Source organism: Bombus fervidus, chromosome 13 (assembly GCF_041682495.2).
Source record: "Bombus fervidus isolate BK054 chromosome 13, iyBomFerv1, whole genome shotgun sequence".
NCBI classification, from domain to species: Eukaryota; Metazoa; Arthropoda; class Insecta; order Hymenoptera; family Apidae; genus Bombus; species Bombus fervidus.
The window spans coordinates 3,836,173-3,863,556 of NC_091529.1; the positions used below are offsets into that span (position 1 = coordinate 3,836,173).

The 27,384-nt window shown below is 35.0% G+C and overlaps 1 protein-coding gene across 3 annotated transcripts in view; it reads left to right on the top strand.

Moving 5' to 3' along the window:
- The window catches only part of Ror (tyrosine-protein kinase transmembrane receptor Ror), a 356,273-nt gene that overhangs the window by 271,685 nt on the left and 57,204 nt on the right, over window positions 1-27,384 (top strand). For all 3 annotated transcript variants that reach the window (XM_072015450.1, XM_072015452.1, XM_072015451.1), the window contains one exon: window positions 20,387-20,480. In XM_072015450.1, the coding sequence (XP_071871551.1) occupies window positions 20,387-20,480 (94 nt within the window). The remainder of the gene's footprint in view (window positions 1-20,386; window positions 20,481-27,384) is intronic.

The following is a 27,384-nucleotide window of genomic DNA, read 5'->3' on the forward strand; positions in this document are numbered from 1 at the left end:
TTTTGCTTGCCTGTAATCAAAAGATACCCGCTAACAAATCGACCTAAAGTTAACAAGTGATCGATTACAGGTTAATAAATGAATGTTACTCGATCAATTACAAATATCATGTAACAAATTATTCGATTAATCCGTGTAAATAGAAAAACGAAAAACGCTAACACGTTAACCAATCTCGTTTTCCATCGATTGTATTATAGTTGGAAGCTTATTGTAGACCAAAGCTGAAGATGTGGTAAACACGTGCAAAGTCAGTTATTAATCACTATTTAGTCAGGTCGCTATCAAGACAGGCGATCAGCTACAGGCACGAGCAATCAATCATTGGTCAGTGTTTAGTCGAGACAATATCTCCCGAAGCAATCGGAATTCGGGCTGAAATAGTCATTTATTACCCTACATTTACTTCAGTCAAGATCTTTTAAGGCAATCAACTTTTTGACGCTTTCCACTCAATCAGTATTAACTCATAAGAAATTCGGTCGAACTCCGGTTAAATCTTAACAAATTGCTCACGCGCGGTTCATTATTGCGTTTTAAAACTTTGACGTAAAGTTAAAAATCAGATACACATTCCAATAAACGAAATTCCCTCACAAAAATATTTAAATAAGCAATTGGCAAATCAATATGAATGTAATAGAGTACAAAATGACTATTATATTAGGTTGTCCGGAAAGTGTCTTTCTTTTACAGACACGTCTTTTACAACGACGCATCTTTATACAAACATGAAACCTAATCTGTCGGACGTTGTCGTCTTTATTTTGATAGAACAAAATGGATCATACGTAATTCAATAAAATAATATAAAACAGAAAATGTTGTATATCCATTATTTCCTTATAAAACGAAAGAGACTTTTCGGACGACCTAATAATTGAACTCTTACAACACAGTTTAGAATGTTCAGGTACAAAGTTAACTTAAAACAGAAACGAAACGGGACGATTGAAAAGTTGAATGTCCACTTTTATTTGTAATAGTTAACAGCTTCGTTCGATCCCTGCAAGATACATCTCCGCTTTCGTAAACCAAAATTTCTGAAAAGCAATTCCATCGCTGCGCTTTCACCGGTTTCTTCGCTCTTCGTTCCCCTCGAAGGTCGAGAAAAACCGAAGGGTACACGGAGAGCGAACAAATTTCCGTGTTCACCGCGGGCGGTCCGCGACGCTCTCCTCACGCAGCGTCGCGTCGCCTCACGCAACAGTCGTATCCGCTGATACCGGCACCTGGCTGAATAATGCGTCCAATATGCACCGCGATAACGAACATGGCCGTGTTTCACCACGCGGAAATATTGTTCGCGGTGGCTCCTGCAACACGTTTCTGCGACAGCCTACCTAGTGGATTTTGTCGCAGCAGCGCACGCGAATTCTTCCGGCCGTCACTTCCGCCCTCGACTTTAATCCCGATCAAGATAACGAATTTGTCGGCATGGAAGTTGCGTTTGCACGCACGTTTCTAGGTTCACCGCTCACCGGGCAGAATTGTTTCGACGTGATGGAGATACGTGAGTGAACGAAAGAGAATGGGGTACGTTTGGCGACAGAGTAGAAGCGCGTGGGATTAATTAGATCGAGGGTAGACGCTGATAAGATAATCGGAGCAAGTTTAGTGGAAACATTCGTTCTTTTAACGTGTTTTCACGTGGTATAAGTAAGTGGCTTTTAGAATTAAATTTCCTTAACGCAAACCTCAATGCACGTACATATACATACGTCCGATATTTTTAGTATTAACACTGAAGTTACAAGGGCCTCGAATTTTTACACTTTAATCTCTTTTCGAAGATTTCTAATGATTTAAGAAAATTTGAAACGAAAAATTGGTAGACGTATACCAATGATCTTTATATTTGGCCCAAACTTGAAATACATTTTTTAAAAATACGATTGCATATTTAGTGACAAAAAATACACGACAGGGTTAAAAATTCGACTCTAATCGTATATTTCAAGTGCTAAAAATATTACTCTAATCTTATAATCACCTGATTATAAATTATAATCTTCACTTTTTCATAATTTTCCAATGTATTAATAAAATATTAATAAATAATGGATGTAAAACGCTATTTGACGAGAAACAAAATTATAAAGTAAGTGTCGATTTCATAAAATCAATCGTCCTTTCGTCGATAATAATTAGCAAGATGGTCGTGAAGGTTCCCTATGTCTGTTGAATTATCACATTAAGCGAAACGTGCTTGTGAATGATGGTCCTTTTCCTCTGTGGAAAACGGTTGATCGCATTTACCTTGTGAAAGAGGCAGAAAGATGTGGCTCACGTAACGACTGGCACGAAATTAAACATAAAATCGACGAAACGTGGTCCGCACGTGAAAGGAGTAGTCCTGAGTCTCGAAAGAGACCAACTAGGAATTGTCTCTTCACAGTCACCGACGCATTTAGCTGTTAAATGTATCGACCAGACGGGTTGAATTGGTCACAGAACTGTACTTCAACGATCCGTTTCTGCTCGTTCACTTTTCAATATAGCTCATCGATCTTTAGAAAAAATGTTCATATATTTCATTCTCTTTTTTTTTGAAAATAAAATTGTACCAAAATGGAGAGATATTCCCCATCATTTATCGCAGCTCGAAAATACATAGAGAATTTCTTCCTAACGATAACGTTTAATTGTACGACAGATTTTAAAGAAAAAATTGTCTTATTTCCAAAGAATATTAGCTTTAATAAAAGACAACTTATAATTGTTTTATCTATTAAACGTTATAGCGAATACTACAGTTTGAATAATTTATGTATTTTTGCATACTATGTCTGTTTCGTGCATTTTTGCAGCCTGAAATTCCTCGTAAGTGGATAAAGAGCCGCAGTCGGGTTATAGTAATGTCTTTTGTCAATTTATGTTAGGTTTAACAAAAGGGAAAATTGAAATTTTGTAGAACACCCTATATAGAAAGTATAGCGAAAGGGCAGTGCCTCTCGCGGCGAAACGAGTCGGCCGAAGTCTCATTTGAAATGAAAGCCGGCTCACGGATCACGAATGAAATCTTTCGCGTCATTGTTTTCTCTCTTCCGCGATTCGACTCTTTGTCCCAGTTATAAACGTTTGGTTTATTCCTTTCCACTTCTATATCGCTCTCGTAAGGGACAAAAGCTATGTGACGTGGCGTATTTTCCTCTTCTTCGAGCGACTCGATAAATAAAACGAATGCCGGATAAGCAAAGAACGCGAAAGAACCGATCTCCTTGTTCCAATATTAATTTTCCATACGTTTCTACTCGCTGCAGGGAATATTATTTTCTTGTAATTCATCTACCCCGTGTTTATGCTATTCAACATTCCTACCTCTGTTGTGTACTGTGTACTTCAAATTTTCGTATCGTAAACAAGGAATCGTGAGTTTTAACATTTCACAACATAGTGTGCAGAACAAGCTCAAGCAAGCTGTTAAATATAATATTAGTACTATAAGTATAATACTAGAAGTTTCACATCTTAAGTATCAGTAGTCATTGTACCAACGTAATTGTTAAAATTTATTTTCTATATAAAATATTTCATTTACACTTCATGTTCATATTATTCATTTCTCATGATTTCTCATAAACGCATAGAAATCCGCGATCTATTGGATCGCTCGGAAAGTTCGTTCCGATTTTTAAGGAATTTGGTCGACATAAAAGATCGTGCTGAGAAGTTTCTCGCCGAGAAATCTGAGAGGTTCTGGAAGACTGGAATATTCAAATTGCGTGAAAGATGTAAAAAGCTTGTGGAACAAAATGGCACGTATATAATTCAATAAATCTATATCGAATCGAAATGTAAATCAGAACGAACTTCTGTTGGAATACAACGATATTACACGCATAGGCACAATACTCTTACACAGACACCCACACAGGCATTTGAACAGGACACTTACAGGTCATACTCATTATTGTATAGAGAGTGGGGTTCAAAGTATTTAAGGGATCATGGGTTATTACCTACGTCTAGTCTGAGAGTAACTGGCCAACAATCAATAATTCTTGCATACTTTGTTAATTATATCACTCGCTTATATACATTTGGTTCTGTAGTTCTGTTTAATAAATATCACTGAATATTATTTTAACATAAACATTGTGTCTTTCACAGATTATTAATCTTAATTTTAAGATTAAATTCTAACAACTTCCCGGTCGATTCAATAGTTATAAATAACATTGAGATTATTATGAGAAAATAATATTAAAAGAAAATTCGCATCGGGTGAAAGCCATTTACATTTGGAGTTAAACTTATGATAGCATTTAAAGGTAAAATATTCACAATTTAAATCTACGCATAAGATTATCCCGATATATCGAATGTATCTCAAAATATTCGTTAAATATGTGACTGACTTGAATGTGAAAGTTGAGTTATCAAAAGACGTTTAGTTTATTCATTCAACTCACGTATATATACCTTCAAATCAAACGCAAACATTCCTAAAGAACAACTACAATCGATATTCCACTACAGTGCAATCACCAGAGAACATCAAAGATCCAACAGTGATGAAATTCTAAATGTCTATAATTCAAATGTACAAGTGTGGATGTCTTAATACGCTGAACCTAACGTTGACCGAATTCAAAGTATCTACAATTCAAATCTACAAATGTGTATACGTCAATATGTGGAACATCGACAGAATTCCAAATATCTACAATTCAAATCAATGTACTAATGCAGATAACAACGTTTGGTACATTAATTCAAGTCAAGTACATCTCTTGAAATCAAAGTCAAATTATCTGCAGAACGGCATGATCAACACTCCAACCAATCACGTAACCAACAAACACCATACAGAAATAATAATACAATTTTATTCAAATTCATATTTTTTCTTTTTTTCGTAGAACTTAAGTAGAAATATTAAATAGTTTTACTTACAAAGTAGTACGCTTAATAAATAATTTATTTTGGATATTTTACGTATCTTCGGATATTATATAAATTCCGTATATATATATATATATATATATATATATATCAAACACCCTTTCTCCCATAAACGTAGAAAAATTCACAGTCCATGAACACTTTGACTGCCACGTCGGTCATATATAACCGACCACGGTTTCTCCTGTGACGCCACGGTGGTCATTGGTGACTGGAGTTTGAACTTTTTACAATTGTAAAAACTGTATGAAAATTGATAGTTAGGGTATTTTGCATATAGCCGATAAATAGAAGATACTTTGAAACAAAAAGTACCCCATTGAACAATTAAACATTTTGTTAGAATACAACGATATTTCACGCATAGGCACAATACCCTTACACAGACACCCACACAAGCATTTGAACAGAACACTTACACAGATCATACTCATTACTGTATAGAAAGTGAGGTTCAAAGTATTTAAGGGATCATGGGTTACTACCTAAGTCTAGTCTGAGAGTAACTGACCAACAATCAACAATTCTTGCATACGTTGTTAATTATATCACTCGCTTATATACATCAGGTTCTGTAGTTCTGTTTAATAAACATCGCTGAATATTATTTCAACACAAACATTGTGTCTTCCACAGATTATTAATCTTAACTTCAAGATTAAATTCTAACACATTTTTATTAGAACATCAATAAAAAAATGGGAACAAATCTTGCATCTAACGGTGCACTGTGTTTGCATCCACATGTTTGAACATCCATATATTGTCGTAATCTACGAATATTATTATAAACACACCTTAGAAAATAATCGTAAGTGCTGCTTTATAATCATATAATTGAAGTTAGAAGTGTGCACATACCTTACTATTATATATAAAATGAGCAAATACCGTTGACTAATATCTTCTATACGTTTCAACAATATATTCTGCACGTTTTGCTTGCGACGAAATAACGAATGCGAATGGTTTGTTGAAATAAACAAAGCCTTGTTATAATATATCGCTATCAACTGTTACCAAGGCGCCACGGTCGTCTCCCGTGACCACCAACAAGATAAACGGTCCATTGGGGAAGATTGTTGTCTTACATGATCAATTTATTATTATTTTACCATTACATGCTTTGAATAATAAAAATACTCCCGTGGCGTCCTGAGCGAAACATGTGATTTCGGCGTGGCAGTCAAAGTGTTAATGATCAACTAACATCGCGCATCGCTAGAGTTTCTACATTGACCGACTTGGAAAAATTGATAATTGACAATTGAAAAATTGAAATTTATGGTCGAAATATATTTCAACGTGTATACGATAAAATGTACATTATCAAAAGATGATAGTGCAATACGGCGGGAATCAAAAAGTTTAAAATGGCGTTAAGCAGAGGCTGAAGGCCGGCCCCATTCAACAATGCCCCCATCAGAGCGTGCATTTGTCCATGGCACGCCGTCAGAATTTTCCATCTCTCGCATTGCACGTGTGCAGCGTGCAGTCTCGCGCGTGCATACCGAGCCTTTGACACGCGCATAAATCCAGCAGGGCGTCCTGTGGCATTGTGAGCCTTGTCAGAGGAGCTTCCTCTCGTGCCTTCTTTAGAAATGCCATTTCTCTACGTCACGCGTCCCTCTTCTTTCGCCAACCTCGGTGCTGCCCACCTTTCCAACGGGACCACGTGGAAGGACATGTTTACTGGGAAACGAGGCTATAGAAGGATCTTTGTTGTGCTCGAGTTGGAGGTGCAGTGCACCAAATGACTCTTGATTATTGACTTCGTTTATGACCGATTTCATTTAGCTATTTTTTGTTCCCTTTGGTCAGATGTCAAGAGGCAGCTAGAGATTTTCACTGTCATTACGTGGAATGACGGATGAGTGTGGAGTAAAGGATATAGAAAAAGATGTGAATATATTCGTATTATATTTGTTTTTTTTTTTTATATTTGTACTTTACAATTTGTCCAGCTGGACATTCGGTAAATTTTCTAACTTAATTGCTAATTAACATGTGGTTGGCTACCCCCAGCGGGATACCATCTTCGAGTTTGTTTATTTTATTTCTTTAGTGAGATCAGTGGGGTGTTTTCTCTTTAGTCTTCCTTTTATTAGAGTTTTGCTCGTTTCAGCAACCAGTTGGTTTGGATGTGTTGCCATTCATTCCTTGTATTTTTTGCGTGTCTGCCGATTTCTTCTTTGACTGTTGATATAATATTTGTATATATTAGGTTGTCCAAAAAGTTTCTTTCGTTTCATAAGGTGATAATAGATGAACAACAATTTCTGTTTTATATTATTTTATTGAATTAGGTATGATCTATTTCGTTATATTTCTATTATTATGTTCATGCATAATTCAGTAAACTAATATAAAACAAAAGCATTGTACGTCTATTATTTTCTTATAAAACGAAAGAAACTTTTCGGACAACCTAATATATATATGCTACGTTATTATAAACTTAAAATATTCAAAGCATAAAAAACTCCAATACTTGCACCGTTAAAAGAAATTACCGGCTCGAAACATCGAATAAACGACAGACTCTAAATATTCAGATCCATTGATTCCACGAGCAGTTTCAAGTTCTTCCAGCTTCCTCCGTCAATTTTGGTTCCATTTGGCGAACAATCGACTGAATAATTGATCGCACGATCGAACACTGGTTCGCTGAAAAATGAATTGAGTCGGACGAGGACCCACGTGAAATTTTGAAGAGGGGAATCGAGACAGCAACGTTTCTCCTGCCTCGAAATAGCTCGTATTTTGACACTGGTGACAGGCATTCTTATTCTTATGGTAATACTCGCGGCTCTTTCAGATCTTCGCCTTTCTTAACCCACCTCTGGTTCTTATTCTCGCGTTGTCCTCGTAGAACAGGCGACGCGGCAGCTTTTGAAAATCTTTTCGTAAATCTACGCCAGACTCGTTGTTCCCATTGTGACGCGGTAATGCGTCCTGGGACGTTTTTGGTCGCGTGGGATGGTGCGATGAAACTCTTTGCAGAGATCCTAGCGGAAATTCTTTTTGGCGGAAAAATACAAGAGATTTGGAACTATGTTAGTCAAACTAACGTTTTTTGACGTGGCAATGTGTTCGTCAAATTCTTTAACGTTTATTTAAGAAGATATTGTCCAGGAATTTTTATTAAAAATTCTTGCAGAATTTTAGAAATTCAACGATGCGGTAGCTTTTGTTTAATTAAGTTGATCAAGAGTATACTCTAAAACTTTTGATACGAACGTTTATAGGCTAATTGGTGAAATTTATATCCATCTATAAAATTTATTGTACAATAAGGTTACATACGATTTATAATCAGTAATTCACATCTTTTTACTGTGTTTAAAGATTGGGAATTGACTTGCTATTTTTTTTCCTTCTGTTCATCTTTTCTTTTTTCCATTATAATATTTTTCAACAAACGTTGGAATCAGGAGTAATCAATTACTCTAAACAATAAACTTTCACGAACTTGTACAGAACACATTTTCAAAATGGAATAGATAAAGGAGAACTCCATTGAACTATATTATATATTATTTTTGTCAAATTGTTTGTAGCAGCAATTCCAAATTAAGCTCCATCACTTTCTTCTAAAGTACTATAAATTAATCCATGACAATGTACAAGATTTCGAGAGATTTTTTTTTATTATTATTATTTAATTTGTACTTTATAATTTGTCCAGCTGGACATTTGGTAAATTTTTCTAACTTAATTGCCAAATAACACGTGGATGACTACCCTCAGTGGGATACCATCTTCGAGTTTGACTATTTTATTTCTTTAGTGAGGTCAGTGGGGTTTTTTTTTTTTTGTAGTCTTCTTATTTTCAAGAGATGGCACACCTTTTACAAGCACCGTAATGGATTCCCACGATGATGGTCCCCAGTTGCAGATAATTCACGTCACCGCTCGTATAAATATACACATGTCTCACCCCCGGTCAGCTACTTAACTGTTAAACAGCTCTAACGAACCATCGAATCGTCACAATAGGCATTCTAAATAATAAACGAACGATATTTCACGTGGAGCACAAAGCGTCAGCTTTTTATTTTGACAGTATTGTCACGGTCCTTGGAAAATACAGGGGTGCCATCTCCAATTATATATACTACCAGTACCCTAAGTTGGAGTGTTTGTGTTTGTGGTTGCAGCTTTGAACTGTGAAAAGTTTCACTGAGATGTGGTTGGTAATTGTTGAGGCAGAAAACATTTGATTTATGTGAGAAAAAGTGGTTGGAAATTGTGACATTAGAGGGTAAGAAGATTGTATGCTTTTGATCCTTTTCAGAAGTTCCTTCTAGAAATATTCAAAGCGATATATCTTTTTTTTTTTGCATTGTTAATCTATATTACTGAATACAGAGAAAAAATAAAAAGATAAAAGATTGTCTGTATATCCGCATCTATAAATTTACAAAATCCTATCTCTTAACAATTGTTTTCTTTAATTAAATTTATTATTACCGACTATACATTGTTACTTCAATTCCCTCTCACGTATCCCGTATTCCATTGATTAACAATTATTTGTTTTAAACAAAAGATTAAAGAATTTCGAAGAATGGACTCATTGAAACAAGAGGATTCTATCGTTCCTCGATCGACAGGAGAATATTAAACGAACAAAGTCGATCGAGGTCTCGTGGAACAGGAAGAAGTTTCTTGCTTTGTTTGTTCAGACTTCATAAACACCGGTTACTCGTAATTTCACGTACAAGTGTGGTGCTGCTTGTAAAATCCTGCTTATTAATTATTCATCGGGCAGAGCGACCGATGCGAGATATTTCACTCCGCGAAAACACAAGGAAAAAATAACGAGCACGATGAATATTACGATAGAACTATACATCACTATAATGGATCGCGCGCGTTGAATATTCAAGCGTTACAGACGGCGATCCGAATGACTCAATAGGCCCCACTTAAGTCCTTCTGTAATCGTTTGCACGAACGAGACTTTAAATTATCCCGTGTATTCAATTTCTCGTTTGCGGAAGGAAGAAATTATAATTCTAAGAGAGAGAGAGAGAGAGAAAGAAAGAGAGAGAGTATGCGTGTGTCCACTGGTTTTCTTACATAACTGGTAGAAATGAAGGTTGGTGTAAAATTTATTGAAATTTTTAAAAGAAAAATGAATTTTCTTACGTATATTTATTATATGATATATTTGACGCGAAAACTATTAAAAATATGAAAATATTTATTTGGAAACGATTAGTTTAAATATTTTAATTTTAATCTTGTCCAATTGGATGTACGTATATGTATACAATGATTACTGAAACAGTTCTAAGGAAGCTTGTCTGTGGATATATATGTATATATAACATACAAAAGATAAATTATTTGTCATTATAGATATATTGTAGTTTCATAATAAAAAATCATCTTTATTTGTACGAAACAGTTCGATTCTGAATTTAAAACTACACAGTTCTAAAAATTCCCAGAAAGGATCTTGACATCCAGAAATAAGTGAAAGAGTCTCTAAGCAAACCATGAGAGTCCATAAAATATTCTTTTTTTAACGTTCAATAACCGTGTCAACAATCGTAGTCCAAGAAGAAAAGACTGTCTTTTTTACGATTCAATAAAAGTTTTTTCTTGTTTAAGGAAAAACGAGAGTGTATAATATATATGTATAATGATATATCTTCATATAGAAAATATAAGGTAAAAGTATACGATATATATAAGAGAAAATGAAAATATATGTCGGAGATAAAAGGACATTGGGACCTTTCTTTTGGCATGTTTATACTTAAACAATAAAACTGAGAAATAGCTGTTTATGAATTGAGCCAATTATGAGATTTATGACAGTGGGCTTGGGCTCGAAGTGACATAACGGGTCGCTGAACGTAGCCACGGTCACGGGAGAGACGTGTACCTAACAGAGGTATGGAGTAATTAAATAGCTTTCCTTAAAAACAAAGATTAACCCGTGGGATACAGAGAGGTACGGAGAGGAGTATATAAGGGCAGTTCCACTTGGACTGGAGTTCAATTCGAGAAGTTCGACTAGTCCAGTGAACAAGTACGTTGAGCCCCAAATCGCAATCGTCATTCCGTTGACCGTGTATTCGTTATCGAACCTAAACTCGTCGTCATCGACATCTCGATTATTCAACGATCGCTATCACTTGTTAAACTCTGTAATACATTCGCTTCAATAAATATCATATGGTATACAAGAACGATGGCCAACTCACAGGAAGATTCATTATACGCCCTGCATTCCAATGACAATCCGACATATATAATACTTATACATAATACATTATATATAAGTATATAAGAACACGTGCAATAATCCTCATATATATAATAACATTTATTATAATCTATATAAAAGAAATTGCGATAAACGATCTTATGTTTAATTCTTCTTTAGGTGTGTTCTTTTTAGAATTCAAATAAATTCAATCGAATTGAATAAATAATAATTCAAATTCAAATATATCATTCTGCAATAATTCGATATATTACATTTGCATTATTTGTAATACAGCAATATGTATTTTCACATTGTGCAATATTATTGTACACTGTGCGTTCTGGGTCATCGACAATTCAAATTTCAGAAGAGTAATCGCTCAAAAAAATCCAATATTTCCTTTCACAAATTCCACTTCTACGCTTCGGAAAACGATGCAACAAAGTCAGATCTAATTTGAAAATTTATCGAAAACACGATACAGCCACGAAAAAGCAATAATTCTACCAATTACGCTGTCCAGCGACCAAACTCATCCTCCTCTCGACAAACTCTTCAAAGAAACCATAATAACTGTAATAACACCAACCGTCAGCGAAAAACCCAAGCAGAAATTGCAACATCCGCCATTGCTGGTGGTGCAACCGCGAAGAAATTTCATTTGTGCCGGCGGCAGCCTGGCCGCGTGAACCACTTTTAGCAGCGTCAACGCGAAATTATTTGGCCAACGCGACGCACACGAGCGCATACACACATTCAAAAAGCATAGATACACCCAGGCGCACAATTACAAAGAGAGTCACGTTTTGCAAGCTGGCAGACGAGCTCTGACTTTTCCTAATGGAAACAGGATCGAGGGAGGATGGAGAAGCTTTAAAAGTGGCGTTACAAGCGCTTTAAATCCGCGCGGCATTTATTATTCCACCGCGAGTGTTATTTTTCTACGTTGGCTGCCTTGCTCGCATCTTTTTTTTGCGAGCACGTACGGATTTTCGGATTTTGTCTCGATCATTCGACAACCAGCCCGCCGAATATCATCCGGCTAAACGAAGATTACATTCCTCACGGGATTTGTCCGACTTTTTTTCTCCTCGGTCGCCCCCGTCTCTGTAAGTTTCATTCGTTGATGAATTTTTTAAAGAATAATTTTCTACCGCGGGACTCATGGATTCACGGTTATTCGTGAAAATCGTTTGTAGGACCGCGAGTTGGTGTAAAAGTAGAGGATTTAGTAAATGCAAGGCATTTTTTAGTGAAATGTTTCCAAGTTTGAGTAAACGAGGAGCGCTGATTATAGAATAATATAATTTGTATATGCAAAATGATGTTATACGTAGAAAGATATTTATTTCATTCATACTCCAAAGGATCAATGTTCTCTTCACAAACATCGAGATTTTCAGGAAACAGAGAACAAATCGTTTAATGACACTTTGTCACATCCAAAATTCGTCCTCGACTTTCAATAATAAGAAATTAATTCTCAAAACGTGAAAGCTTCCACCAAACACAAAAATCCCACAAAGTCTTAGCCTATTCGAAGGTTTCAACGAAACATACCCTTATCCTGGCGAACATCCAATTCAAAGGATTAGCGAGGACTATCCACGCCACAAACCAAGGCTTGCATCGTCGGAAAGTTGACGGATTTTTCATTCTCAGGATCGGTTGCAGTTGGCATTGGCAACTTCGCCAGACCACTACTTGCCAATTACACCCTGAAGAGAAGCGTTCTCTGCAGGGGTGGCCCGGATCGCGCGACGAAGGAAGCCGCAACAGTGGACCCGGCAAAAGTTTAGGCTTGTCTGCGACAATCGCTTTCAAACGCGTTCTCCGGACCTCTCCAGGGGGTGTTTTCCTCGGACTACTCTCTGTCACGAGCAGTTTCCTCAGGCTTATTCGACGTGGCTGCACGTCGTTTAGCGCTGTTTGAGTTCCGCTCAACATCGAATCGCTTGCAAGGATAGTCTAATCGTGGTAAATTGGAAATAGGGCGAAGTTTCTCTCGATGACTGTTTTGTATTTCAAATTTAGGATATTTTTTCTTAGAAAGAAACATTTGAAGTTTAGAGCAGAGTAACTTCAGATTTAAAGTTTTGGTTGGGATTAGATTGGGCTTAGGTTAAGCAAGCAGTTAACAGAAGGATCTGTCTCGTTTTTGAGTTATTAATATCGAACGTATTTGTTATAAAACATTTATTAAATTTTTCTCAGCTGTTATTGCGATAAGATTTTGTACATATAACTCGCTGTTGCTGTCTTTGTATAAATAATCCAATAATAATAATTATAAATAATAATTGTAAAAATAATAAATCTTTGTAAAATAAACTATTTGACTAATTCATTAATGAAAAAATAAAAAAGTAGAATAAAAATGGCTTGGATGATTTTAGAAATGTTATGAGTCATCCATAAAATTAATGCACGCTCGTGATATATATGCTCAATGATTTAAGATCGATATACATCTGTACGCTTTTAAGGCAGATTTCAACGAATTTGTTGTGTGTCGTCGGCGAATTACCAACGAGTAACGAATAAAATATGGAAAACGTTGGGAAATTCTATTGATCCCGAATTAAACGATGTAGCATGATCGATGAGTATCGGAAGCAAACGAGTCGAAAATAAATTCAGCCCTGGGGGAGCGTGATCAGGCGTCACAGCGAACCGGAAAGTATTAACGCGACAATAGCAGGCCGCAACGCGGCAGAAAACCGAGTCGTCAAGCGTTTTAAATAATCTCAAATCGGCCAAGCGACGCGAAAACCTAGCGGAAGCTACCTTCGCGTTTTTACAGCCTCGACGAAACGAATTGTTCGCGCATCGGTCCGGTAACTTGGAAAAATCGCGCCCCTGTTTGTTACACGGGGCGCAACTTAGGAGATGAAATATTAATTTATGCGCGTCGTTAATAATAAGGTAGAAAAACTTACAGTATAACTATAGACCAGTTAGCTTCTGTTTCCTGGTCAGTCGAAAGTGTCTCATATCTAAGAACAGACTGTTCTATAAATATTGATAATATTTGCACATGGTATATTTTAAAGTAGAAAATATTCATAATGATTCGCATAACCATTATTCTGACAATTATAAATCTTAACAATTTATAGTTTTCGATGTATGCTTGTACGACGTACGAGCCTCACAGTGAAAGAGTGAACAGAGAGAAACAATTCTTTACGTAGGTTTAGTTATGTTAATAAAAATATGGAACTGCGTAAAAATTTACAGTTTATTAACAAGTTTTAATCCTATAATTATATAGAAATTTATAGCTAACGACCGGTAAATTAAAATTTCATTTATTTTTAAGTTTATATTTATTATTACTATGAAGTTCTAGTCACCCTGTATAGATCAAGGCTCGTTATCGATGTCACCAGACCTCTGGCCATCGAATCCCTGGAATTTTTCCGCCGATTTAAATGCCAGCCGCGTATATGCCGGGAATGAACAAAATTCGACGGATAAAGAGAGAGAAAGGAAGGACGGGAAAAATGTAACCAGCTTCCAGCGACGAATAAATAAAAATGTTCTGACGTAACCGTGTTCTCGTCAACAGGGCTCTTTGAAGTGCTGGGTACACATGATTGGGCTTTAAAACTTTGTCGAGTTTGTTTAGGTTGCAAATATAGAATTAAAGGGGTAACTTTGTGCGCGTATAACCGCATGGACTAGACTCTTTTCTAATTCCTTATTACTTTCGTTTTATCATTATGTCGAACGTGTTTTGTTTTCCAGAGAAAAATTAAATTCTCATTTTTAATTCTGGTTTATTAAAGCTCTCGTCGAGCGAACGTTTTAACGAGCTCCGATTTTAAATACTCGAGAAATTAAATTTGCGATATTCACGTAACGAAGTTTATTAAAAAGCATGATTATTTGAGATAATATGTAATAATGTATAAACTGAAAATAAAGACACAAAGAGAGAAAGGAAGGTTTAGGATATTCCAGAATATATATAATATTTGATGCGAGTTTCATCTTCGAAGCAAAATTAGAATGACTATAATACATTGTTATCGACATATCGTTTATTGAGAAATATCAATTCGTTATAACGTAAATAAAAATTTAAATAAACCATTGGATCTAACTTTCTTACTGTAATTACATGTGTTAATTAAAATTATACTCGTAAAACATCAAACATGAATTCGTTTCACCATTATAAAATGTAAATTCCTTTTTCACGGAGCAACTGATCCCCGAACTTTTAAGCAATAATGTAACACACAAAAGCTCGCGTAAAATTCAATATCCTTCTCCGATCGTCCGATTACAATTTACATCCACCGCCACAAAAGGCAACACGATTCAAACGAAAAGCGAAACACTTTTCGCAAAATTAAATCCTCATTTCGTTGCCATTCAACAATCCCCTCTTCCTATTGCCGGTTTAACTCTCCGAAAAATACTCAGCTTTCATGCAGCAACAAAAGATAAGCAGAGATAGAGGGACGAGAGAAAAAAGGAAAGCAAATAAAATACAAACAAAAAGAAAACGAAGAGTACAATAGCGTTCGATTTTATTGGCTCTCTCTGGATGCGTGTTACGTGGACCAGCACTCCGGGGAATCGTACGCGTTTTTCCAGTCCCGTCTATCATACGGGATGTCTACTTTTTATGAGCTCTACCAATGTCGTGTTCGAAAACAGGAGCCAGATTTAGGGAACAACCGCTGACTTTTTCGTACTTTTTGGTTCGTTTCTGTGTACACTGCGAATCGAGGAAACATTAGTAAAACGGAGTAATGTTTGTACGTATGAATTCTTACACTTTTTAAAGAGATTTGCAGACTCTTTAAGAGAGAAGACGTTTGAAGATCGAACAAAGATCATATATAGAGTGTCTGATTTTAATTTATTAATGTGAATTACTGATGAATTGTCTTAGATGTATATGAAAAGTTACTAACCCATGTATATTGAAAGACCATTAATTAAACAGATTTTCTAACTTTTATTCATATACAGAGTATCTGATTTTAATTTATTAATGTGAATTACTGATGAATTGTCTTAGATGTATATGAAAAGTTACTAACCCATGTATATCGAAAGACCATTAATTAAACAGATTTTCTAACTTTTATTCATATACAGAGTGTCTGATTTTAATTTATTAATGTGAATTACTGATGAATTGTCTTAGATGTATATGAAAAGTTACTAACCCATGTATATCGAAAGACCATTAATTAAACAGATTTTCTAACTTTTATTCATATACAGAGTGTCTGATTTTAATTTATTAATGTGAATTACTGATGAATTGTCTTAGATGTATATGAAAAGTTACTAACCCATGTATATCGAAAGACCATTAATTAAACAGATTTTCTAACTTTTATTCATATACAGAGTGTCTGATTTTAATTTATTAATGTGAATTACTGGTGAATTGTCTTAGATATATATGAAAAGTTATTAACCCATGTATATCGAATTATCCATTAATTCGACAGATTTTCTAACTTTTATTCTGTAAAACCTAGCGTAAGAGTGACAAGGAATACAAACATAAGAAAATAATGCCTTACGTCTGTTCTTGCCTTTCACACGATAATTTTACGAAATAATATTTAGTATTAAAAATTATATAATTTCATTTAAGAAACCGTATGACCTCTGCGCACCCATCTATGGCAAAACTAATTACTCCAAAATATGTTGGACGCTTTACTATACATCTGTATATGAAGGAAAAGTTAGGATGCAAAATTTCCTCGTATCTACATTAAGTATAATCAATGTTATGTTAACTAAAATAATAATTTCATCTGTAATTAAAATAAAATTGTCTCGTGTCTCTAAAAAGAAATGTAAAATGTAAAAATGTGTTCCAAGTGAACAAAGCAGTTCCAAGTAAAAATTTCCCCACCCTGTGTATTCGATTCGTAGCAGTCCAGATAATATTTCCTTATTTATAATCAATAAAATAATATATATGCCATCTTCGAAATCGCAAGGAGTAGCCAGTTTCATCCAAAGGGTAAGCCAAGTTAGAGGGGCAGAGTATTGCAAGTTTAAATTTGCACTTGGCACCTGATCGGCTGACGTAGCATGAAACCGAGGGATGCAACCATAGGAAGGGGTATAATTCGCTCGATTATTTAATAGCTTGGCCTAGCGCCTGGCTACAACATCGAGCAGAGCCCTGTCTCGTGGATCTTCCGAATTGCAATCTATATTAAAGCCCCCATGGCGAATTACTCATTACTAGATTAACGAGCACCACCATGCCAATGTTAATTGGAGTTTCCTATAGAATTGAAGATATTCTGGCATATAGAGGATATAAGCATATAGAGTCCCCGGATGAATAGAGGAGAATTAAACGAACTACTACGTTGAAATGAAACTCTCATCAACTTCATTCGAGATTCATTATTTGATTTCTGAAATATTAACACTATCTTTAGAACATCTCTATATAACATCTAAATAAACACTTCTGACACTAAACAATATTGTATCTTTGAGAACTTTTAAAACTTTATTATTTCATGTTCTTTCTCGTTGAAAATAAAAATCAGGGATCGTAGAAATGAATTTATGGTTATGTAGTCCTATGTCTACAGGCCAAATGAGTTTAGCGCCCACTTCTGCATATTCAACGGCAACATACAACGCGTATTTATCATAAACTCGAATCTCGATACATCGGTACATCGATAATTGGCCTACTTGCATATGTTCTCATTGGTATTCAACATTTATTACAAAGTAGTCGAAATTTAAACATTAACTGAATTTTAAAGAAATTTTCTAATCCTTAACTCTGTTCCAGTCTCAATCTACTCTGCTTTTTACAAGTAAGAAAACTTGTAATATTTCAATGAATATCACAATGTATACTTAAAACGAAAAATCATACATGTTAACGAAGATTCTTTCATACTTGTTCCACAAACTCATAAAACTTGTTAAGAATAGAAGAACACAATTGAGTCTAGAATAGGTTTAAAATAATCCAAAAAATAGATATATCCTTTTGATCAGTAAAGTATTATATTAACATTGGTGCTTGAACTCTCGTAATTAGCACGCCGTGTGTCAATTATACAAATCTCAATGTTTTCAAATTAAACAATTTTCAAAAAATAATCTATCTCTTGAACGATTAAAATATAATTTTGAACACGAAATATGAAAACAATGATAATATTGATTTTGAAATATTATGTATATGGGAGCTTAAATCACGCATAAGATAATGCAGATTATTGCACTGTATATACAGTCAGGGATCACGATGTGATTTAGATTACGGTGTCAGAGATTATGGGAACGATACCGATCGTTCCACGATAAATTCCATTATAATCCAGATTATTCTGTGTGATATCTCATCTGGTAAGCCACTATGTCAAGTTCGATTCGTAGATTATAGGGCGATTCGAGTCGTTGAACAAGGAATAATTGCATGTGTGAATTAGCAACATTTGCTACAGTTTGAAGCTTAATACTCTCTTGAGTAACCCTGTTGATGAAGCTCATACGAAAACTAATGTTCCTTAATTACAATAAATAGTCGAACATTTTTCCTTACACATTCAATTTGTAATTAACAAGCCGTTAATAATAAAATGACGATGTATCGTAATACAGTTACAAAAAGTATCATATTTGATGTTGAGGTTGAGGTTGACTGATTGAAGAACGAGTGGATGAATTTGTAATAAAAAAGTATATTGAAATAATTAAAGGTATAAGTATAATGTATAAGATTATGCTGATTCAGATTCTTACTCTCTTAGTGTTACTAGACAATGGAATGATAGGAAGCACGTTCATATATTTATAGCAAAAGGACATTACCAAAAAAGCTAAGCTTAAAGCTTGGGCTAGAGGCTACAGGGAACATAAATAGAAATCTGTTTATTAGTTCCTTTGTTGCTAGACCTTGCAACCCAAAACATAATGTATACTCAAAACATAATGTATACTTTCTGCGTAAAAGCAGTCTCCAGGTCACAGATATACATAAATAAAGATGTAGAATTTTTCTTCAAATAGTTACTTCAACATTTGATATTTGATTTTGATTCAAGTTCTACGTCTTATCCGATAAGTATCACTTTAAACACAAATTAAAATATATGTAATCGAAACCTGCGAGAATGCCCAATAGAGTTCTAATGCAGCTTATCCTCGCATAAACCATCTCTATTCAACGTCTCGTCATGACGGTAACATCGTACATCAGGCTTATTATCGTTCCTACAAGATATCAGACCGCTAATAGAGTTAGCTGCTTGAAACTGACGTGACGCTGGACGGAAGAAGCCGATCGTGTTTCGCCCTGACAGAATCATCGGGTTTTGTGTTGCGTGAACCGCGAAGGGGTTGGAGGATGGTCGTTTGCACCTTCGAGGGACGGCTGTTGATGTGGTATTTGCGCAGGTGTAGGAAACATCGAACGTCAACGTTGCTCGATGTAGTTGGACGTTCCGTTGTTAGGCAGTTGGATAACTCGAGATGCGGCCGCGCGGGCGAATGTGCTTGGCATGCTTGTAGCTCCGAGCTTATGCTTTTGATCGATTTGCAGACCTACTCATAGATTGCTTTGGTAAGAATTAGGATTAATCGTATTAATGTCCTTCAGTGACCGCTCATTTATAGTGTTAATTAACGAGATACAAAGCTTCAACCTAAAAAACTGAGGTTTCGGGGCTAACGTCATACGAAGCGCAAGCTTCCGAAGATCGAAGTCTCGCAATTAGTCTTATTCCAATGTGAACACCTAATTCTAATTTTAGGTTAGGAACACCGGATCCTATTTCATTTTAGGGACGTTTTATGTCCTCATTTTGCATAGAAAATCTATGTACATATATATATGTATAATTAGCCATATATTTATTAGTTCAATTGCATATTCTGATCTCCTCTCAAAGTTCAGGCTAAAATAGACTATGTTTTTGATGTATATAGACTAACTTGTTGGATAATTTAAGAATTGAAATATTCTAGTAATTTAAGTATTTCTCAGTATCTTCACTTTATCGTATATTATATATAGACATTTTAATTATATGTATATAATGACGGTTGTAATATATTGTGATATAAATAAATAAATAAATAAAAGTAAAATATAATTACATAATACTCTAATTTACGCTATGTACTTTAATTTGCTCCTCTTTCGTCTAAACTTTTATAATATACATAAAACATTATTTTGTGTTTTAACTTATGTATACATACTTATAAAGAAATATTGTTTTACAGGTGAAAATAGCGACGTCGAAAATTTAGATCCAAACGTTCAGGATTACACCACTGACGAAGATTATAATGACGTGTATGATGCAACATCCAACGGGTACGTAATCAAATATTCTTTTTTTCTTATTTGATATCGGCAATTATTTCCTTATCTAATGCTGATTTTGTGATGAATACATCGTTAGAATAAATTTCAGAAGTATTTAAAGAACATTACTAATAATTGTGTTAGCCAATTTATTTTCTCAAATATTTATAAGTGGCGGAAAGTTTTAAACTATTTCATGTCAATCTTTATAGTACTATAAACAAAACAAATTAAATTGAAATTCAAGTTTCATAAGTTTAATATTATTACAACTTACTGCAATTGAATATTTCAATATGTATATATATATATATATATATATATATATATATATATATATATATACATTGTTTATTAATAACAAATATTTCGTTATAAGAAACGAATACCGCGGGAAAACAAAGGTGCAGTAAAAACATATTAATTTCGCCGACATTCGCGATGAAACGTGGTTTCGGACTCGCGAAAGTTTCACGCGTACGCCGCCAGCGATCGTAAATATCGTTTATTAAAGGACAGCAACGGGTTAAAATTTCAGCGTTCTTTACAACGAACGCGTAACACGTGAAAATTATGTAACAGGGGATCAATTTTCTGGCTTTTACACGTCAGGTCGCGCGATCGCCAACACTTTATCGTTCGCATTTTTTCCATGAAAATTCCGGTTATACACGGTTATACAAAAGAGAAAGGATGTTTTTGAAAAAAGAGGTTTTCAAAGTCAACTGTCTACAGATGTCCAATCGAAAATTCGTTTAGTTGAAAAATATTGAAGTATGAGGGTGAAGGTTATGAACGTATTTAAATATTTATTGTAAGAACCTTTCATACATAAATTATGCGTGTTATATAGAAGAAAGTAAAGTTCGAACTAAATCTGAAAATGTACATAGAAGTTACAAGATAGTTACTACAAGATATTTATTTGTGAAATTGTTAAATGCGCTATGGAATTGTTTTGTCGTAATGAAATTTATCTAACAATGCGATAAATTGTTTTGTACTCTTCTCCTATACTTTTCACCTGCGCCTATTACATTATTATTGCTTGATATATTTTCAATTCTTTGCAATTTGGATATTCTAAAGAATTGCTTTCTTCCCAAACTTATCTTCCATTTTACGCTGCTAACAAGGGTAAAATTTGGGAAAGATATTAGAGAAATTTTATTGAAACTTTATGAAATTCTAGTAATGATAAAATGTTTGTAGAGTCTGTCTTCAAAAATAAAGCTATGCAATACAATATTATCAATATGATCTCATTATTTCTTCCGATTTCGTAAAACAATATGATTTCATTTTCCACTCATCAAAATAAACCAAACTAAAGCAATAACCTAACAAACTTCACCACGTTCAACTTCAACGATCCTCGTATGAATCATCGTCAATCAGCGAACACAGTGTCGATCGTTACCCACGCAGAATTAAATTCTAGATACATGAGGCTGTATGCATGCTTACAAGTTCACCCTAGCGCAACATTGGAAAAGGTGTTAAAACGCTGAGAGAAGGTATGGGGGTCGATGAATCGTTAACAGTCCGACGCGCCCACACCGTTACGTCACTTCCTCCGCTTGGCAGCTTTAAAGCAGTCAGAAGACCGTCTCAGACAGGGATTAGGCGTTCACAAGGTTTCTATAAATAATGCAACGTTTAACCTCGCTTGAGGGATCGGTTTTGTACCCCACCTACGTTTCTTGTCCCGGGAACGTTTTAAAGTCACCATGCAAATGATCGAGCAAAGCCAAATCGACCAAGGATTACCGTCAAGTCAGCATTTCTGGGCGAATTTAGATGTACTTGTAGCTTACAGTATTTCGCTCTAGATTAGTTAAGTTTATCTTAACTGATAACAAAAATTTTGCTTCTGAAGTTACTGAAATTTACAGTGCTAATAAGATTTCAAAATGTTTTGTATAATATACATATAAAAAGAATGTCGGAATACCTTCGTATTGTATGCTAATGTATGTAAGATGACAGCATTTAAACCAAATAGTCGGCGATAACGTAATTCAATATGGAATTTATTGTTAATTTAACTTCGTTAAGATTAGTTGGTCACTTAAGTTAGATTACTCGCTTCTTATTCGATGGAGAAAGATGTGTCGCAGCAACGTCTGGCAGCATCTCTGTCAGCTTCCCTCGTCAACAAACCCCTTGTAGAAAGGGGTTGCAAGAGAATCGGGCGTGCATCAATATTAATGGAGGCACGTGGCGTTCGGGAATAATGTAGTTGGCTGAAAGTCGGCGACCCGTGGCACACACGATATCGTAACCATAATGCTCTCGCTTAGATCGGTTACGACACGTAATTTCAATCACGTTCGTCGCATTATCGCCGTCATTATATAGCCATGTAAATCACATGGAGCGTATGTGTATGGAAAACAGCCAAGTGGAACAATTCGATTGGTTAAGACAAAGGATATGTGAGGAAAATCGTATTATTTATACTACAACTATCAAATTTAAAATAGTAGATCTCAGATTTTTTATTTCGCTGAAAATATGCAAATATTGCTCATAAAATTAATATTAACTTTGGTTAAAATAGAAACGTAATTTCTGATCTAGACAGATCTGTCGTCATTTAATTGTGTAAATCATATAGGACGTACGCGTGGAGAAAACAAAATAGAAAAGTCTGTTATCAAAAAATTAATTCGGCAGATTGAGCGTACACATCGTGCCTGCTGACTGAATCTTCCCGTTTCCGAAATAGGTAACACGATAAAATTCCTGAAAGAAGAGGTTCGAATCTTCGGAATATCAGAATTAGCTCTATCGACGGGAATTAGCTTGTCAGAAACGAAGTAGAGAATTCAAATTTAATCACGCCCACAGCTTTCCATGTTCTACGACGCACGGGAAGTGGCATTATTAGCTTTCGAATCGAACCAATCGAGCCGCTTCCTTATTAAGCCCCGCGGCATCCCCTGCGCTCGCTTTTCCATCATGCGAACCCATGAAATCCTCCCCTTTTCTGCTCTCCTCCGGCCTTCGTCTCCCTATTTTTAATTCCACATCTACATTTCCGATGGAAAATTTTACTCATCCCTGCCTCGCCTGAACGTAATTTTTCCCCAACGATAATTCTGATCGGCATATTCCACGATTTTACGTCGAGCATATCGATAATATTTCACAAGCTAACCTTGCAGAGGGTTGTCAATAAGTAGGTTAATTTTGAAATCGGATGAATATTATCAAAACTCGTGTTAAATTTGTTAGAAGAACGATTCAAAGAGATTTAATACTTTGAAAAAATTAATCAACGCATAATCAACGATCGTGTATATCTATTTGTACTGCATTTAGCTATCTGTTGAAAGGGTTAATATTATATTCTTTGGATAGCATTTCTCTGAGCGATATATTTATTGCTGTATAATACACGAATAATAAGACGCAATCAATATGCGACGGTGAAACATGTTCAAAGACATTTTCACAAAATTCATAGAATTCTTGGGATAATTTAAAGACATTTATTAGAAATAGGTATATATTGACATATGTATAATTTTGTGTGCTAGACTAGATTAGCCGCGTAGTAGTAACACACGTATGTGAATACGAGTGTAGGGATGTATGTGTGTGCACAGCGTCTCGAAAAACAGATGAATGTAACTATTCCGTTGTCAGTATGATATGGAAGATGATAAGACGAAGAGAGTGCTGAGACGTGTGCAAATATATATCGACGAAGATCCTGGAAATCGTTTATTAAATAAATCTAAAACTATTTTAATATGAATTCTAGGTATAACCATAGTGTTCCTTCACTTTTATTTCGGCGATTAAGATCCATAATTCTCAACAGTATATATTGAATTGATAAGAAATAAATAGCTAAATCAAAATGATTGGTATTTCCGCTCTTGCAATTATTTTAATCATACGAGAGTTTTTGCCAATATTAATGTTTTGTTTTATCGAGACAGAAACATAATTACGCAATTGATTATTATATACGTGATATTACCTTGAATCTAATTACATATCATGTACTATGCAGAACGTGTTCAGCTCGGTAGTTTTAATTTGTTAAAATATCTCAAAATTCGCTATATGATGAGTGTGTAAATTGTTGATTATTCTTAACAATTATACTTGACGTTTATTCCTAGTAACATCGTTTTAACATTTTAATGTATCAATCATGTATTCATTGATCGTGTATTGATTGAAAAGTTTAGAGTTCGAAGAGCAAGCGAGTTAGTTTAATTTTTCATATTTTTATAAATATTTACGTGTATCGCAAACTGTTATTAACATTCGTCGTTGTTTATCAGAAATCGCTATGAAAAAGCAAAAAGCCCTTCTCCGATATCTGTTGCAGCAACAGCGCATTCGTTTGAAATTCCCAAACTTTGAATATAAAACAGGAATTACTCTTTCCACTCTTTCCACGATTTTCCCGCGTTTATCGAGATTTCGCCAGTTACGAGAGCAAGAGCCGCGGCGTCACCACGAACGTACTGACGAAAACGCCGCCTCCTCAAAATGCATAGAATTACTTTGCATGGTAAACACACGGAGGAACTGGCCAGGTCTTTTTCCAGACCTCCGCCAATCCTGTGTCACCCTTACGGCGAATTTCGCGAGCGCTGTTAATTTCGTCCCGTGTCGTTTGACGTCGAAAACCGGCCGGGACGTCGTTAATGCATGCACCGGTGATTTCAATTTTGCGAAACTTCCGCGGGCGTAACTTTTTGTCCTCGTGTCCTCCACCATCCCCTCCCCCTTAATCCTCTGTAATTTGATGATCCTCTAATGGCAGCGCGTAAAATCGACCGAGACGTGGAAAAAGGGATGGTTAGCCAGGGAAAAATAAAAGAAAGTATAGCGAGTTGCCGACGACGTTGACGAGACACGATTAAGCGCGATTATTCGACAAAATCACGACGATTTCCTGTTGATCTTAAGGTTTTAAAATAAAGCAAAGGTTTGACGAGATTTTCGAGACGCTATAATATAGTTTTGTTACCTTCGTGATATACGAAGTTAGAACTTTTAGGTGTTTCGAGTTAGTTGAACAGTTTATTGATACTATAAAGATGAAAAAACTGGGATAGAAATATATAATATTAATTTGCTACATGAACATTTGATTTAAGAAAGGATTTACTATAATCTATAAAATTGAATAACGCTTTTTTATTCTCTCCACTTAAATATACAAGCAAATCACTATTTAATTATTTATATGGAAAGTTCTGTCTGATTTGATTTACCTGTGATGTAAGCACTTAAAGTACTTCTTTTATTTAAAATAACAACTAGTTTTATTCTCTTCAACATGCTTCAAGAATTAAACGTAAAAATTCAAAAGCGTGGTATACACAATCATTTGGAACTAATGTTTCATCTCAGCGCCCACGCGTCCCCAATTCATTTTTGATTCGATTAAATAAAAACATAAGTGTTTCAGAAAATGAGAGGATTCCAAAAGTTCCTTTCTTTTTACTATATTTTTTCTACATAGATACGAAGATAGAATCGTGTATTTCGAAAATGAATAGTTTAAAACTGTAGGAATGTTCAGAACGAAAACTTTCAATTCGATTTCCTCTATTTAACATATTTAACATAAAGATCATATTCTTAGGATAATCTAAACAGGATGAACACGATTCCTGTAAAGGAGTATTATCATTTTATACAATTTAAACGATTCGTGGGTCAAGAACGGTTAACCCTGGAGGCCACAGGTGCACCGGAACTTGCCGATGACTTAGTGATCATAGCTTGATTTATATTCAATAACCAACGGGGGTTAGTTACTCGCCACGGTCGTATGCAATCACGTTCCAGTGTGTAAACACGTGCGTACACGAGTGGACGCGCGTGTCCTTGTGTCCAACGAGGAACACGCACACGCGTGCCTTGGCAAACGTGATGATTGCCTCTGCGCGCCAAGGGGTAGCTTCCGGTTTGCGTAACAGTGCGCTCCACTTGCTCGATACCTAAGAACGGTACGCTATGGGCTACTGTGACAGTTTCGTGATGCTTGATGGACGATATTGCTAGCCTTAGTGGGTGTTTTAGTCGCTCGAATATACGTTAGTATCGTTGGTAATTATGCGACAGATAGAGAATTCTGATTATATTGTAAGGGCGTGAGTGCCTTTCTGGAACGCTGATAATTTTGCTTAGATAATTGAAAGCTTTATTGGGGAGAGAAAGAGAGAAACAGAGAGAGAGAGATTAGGTTTTTAAGAGGCTGATAATTTTATTAAATCTTTTGGAATTGAATTTCTTTTACGTTGTACATAGTGCCTTGTATAAGTATTAGTATATCTATTTTTAGTATTTATGGGAGAATTGTAACGAATTTTACTTTATTTAATGTTTTCCATTATAAAGGAAATACGATACAAATAGAATAAGAGATTTTCAGATTTATTTCAAGAGGTACATTATTTTATTTCATATGGATATTTTTCGATACGGGTTGATATATTTTATGTAGAAACACTAGTATTTTAGAATATAAAGCACACATTTTATTTTATATGAGCGCGTTTCAGTGTTAATAATTTTATTCGAGTGATTGCGAAATTTTATATAGAAACGCGTATATTTCAAGAATTTGATGATTTCATTTCAACCATCGAAAACTGTAATACCTGATGTGCTGTGTACCTATATCTATATGAAAATTTTGGATATTCCATTTTATTCGACAGGTCGACAATCGTATAGATTGCAAATATCTTATAAGATTGATCGATTAGTTTTATTTTAATGGCCAGAGACGTCTTTTATGTATAAATGTCTGCGTTTCGACTTTATATATACTGCTATCATTTAAAATATTAATAACTGACAAAAAAAAAAATGAAACGTTAAAATTCCTATAATCTAATTTATTTTAAGAAAAAAAAAAACATTTTAACGA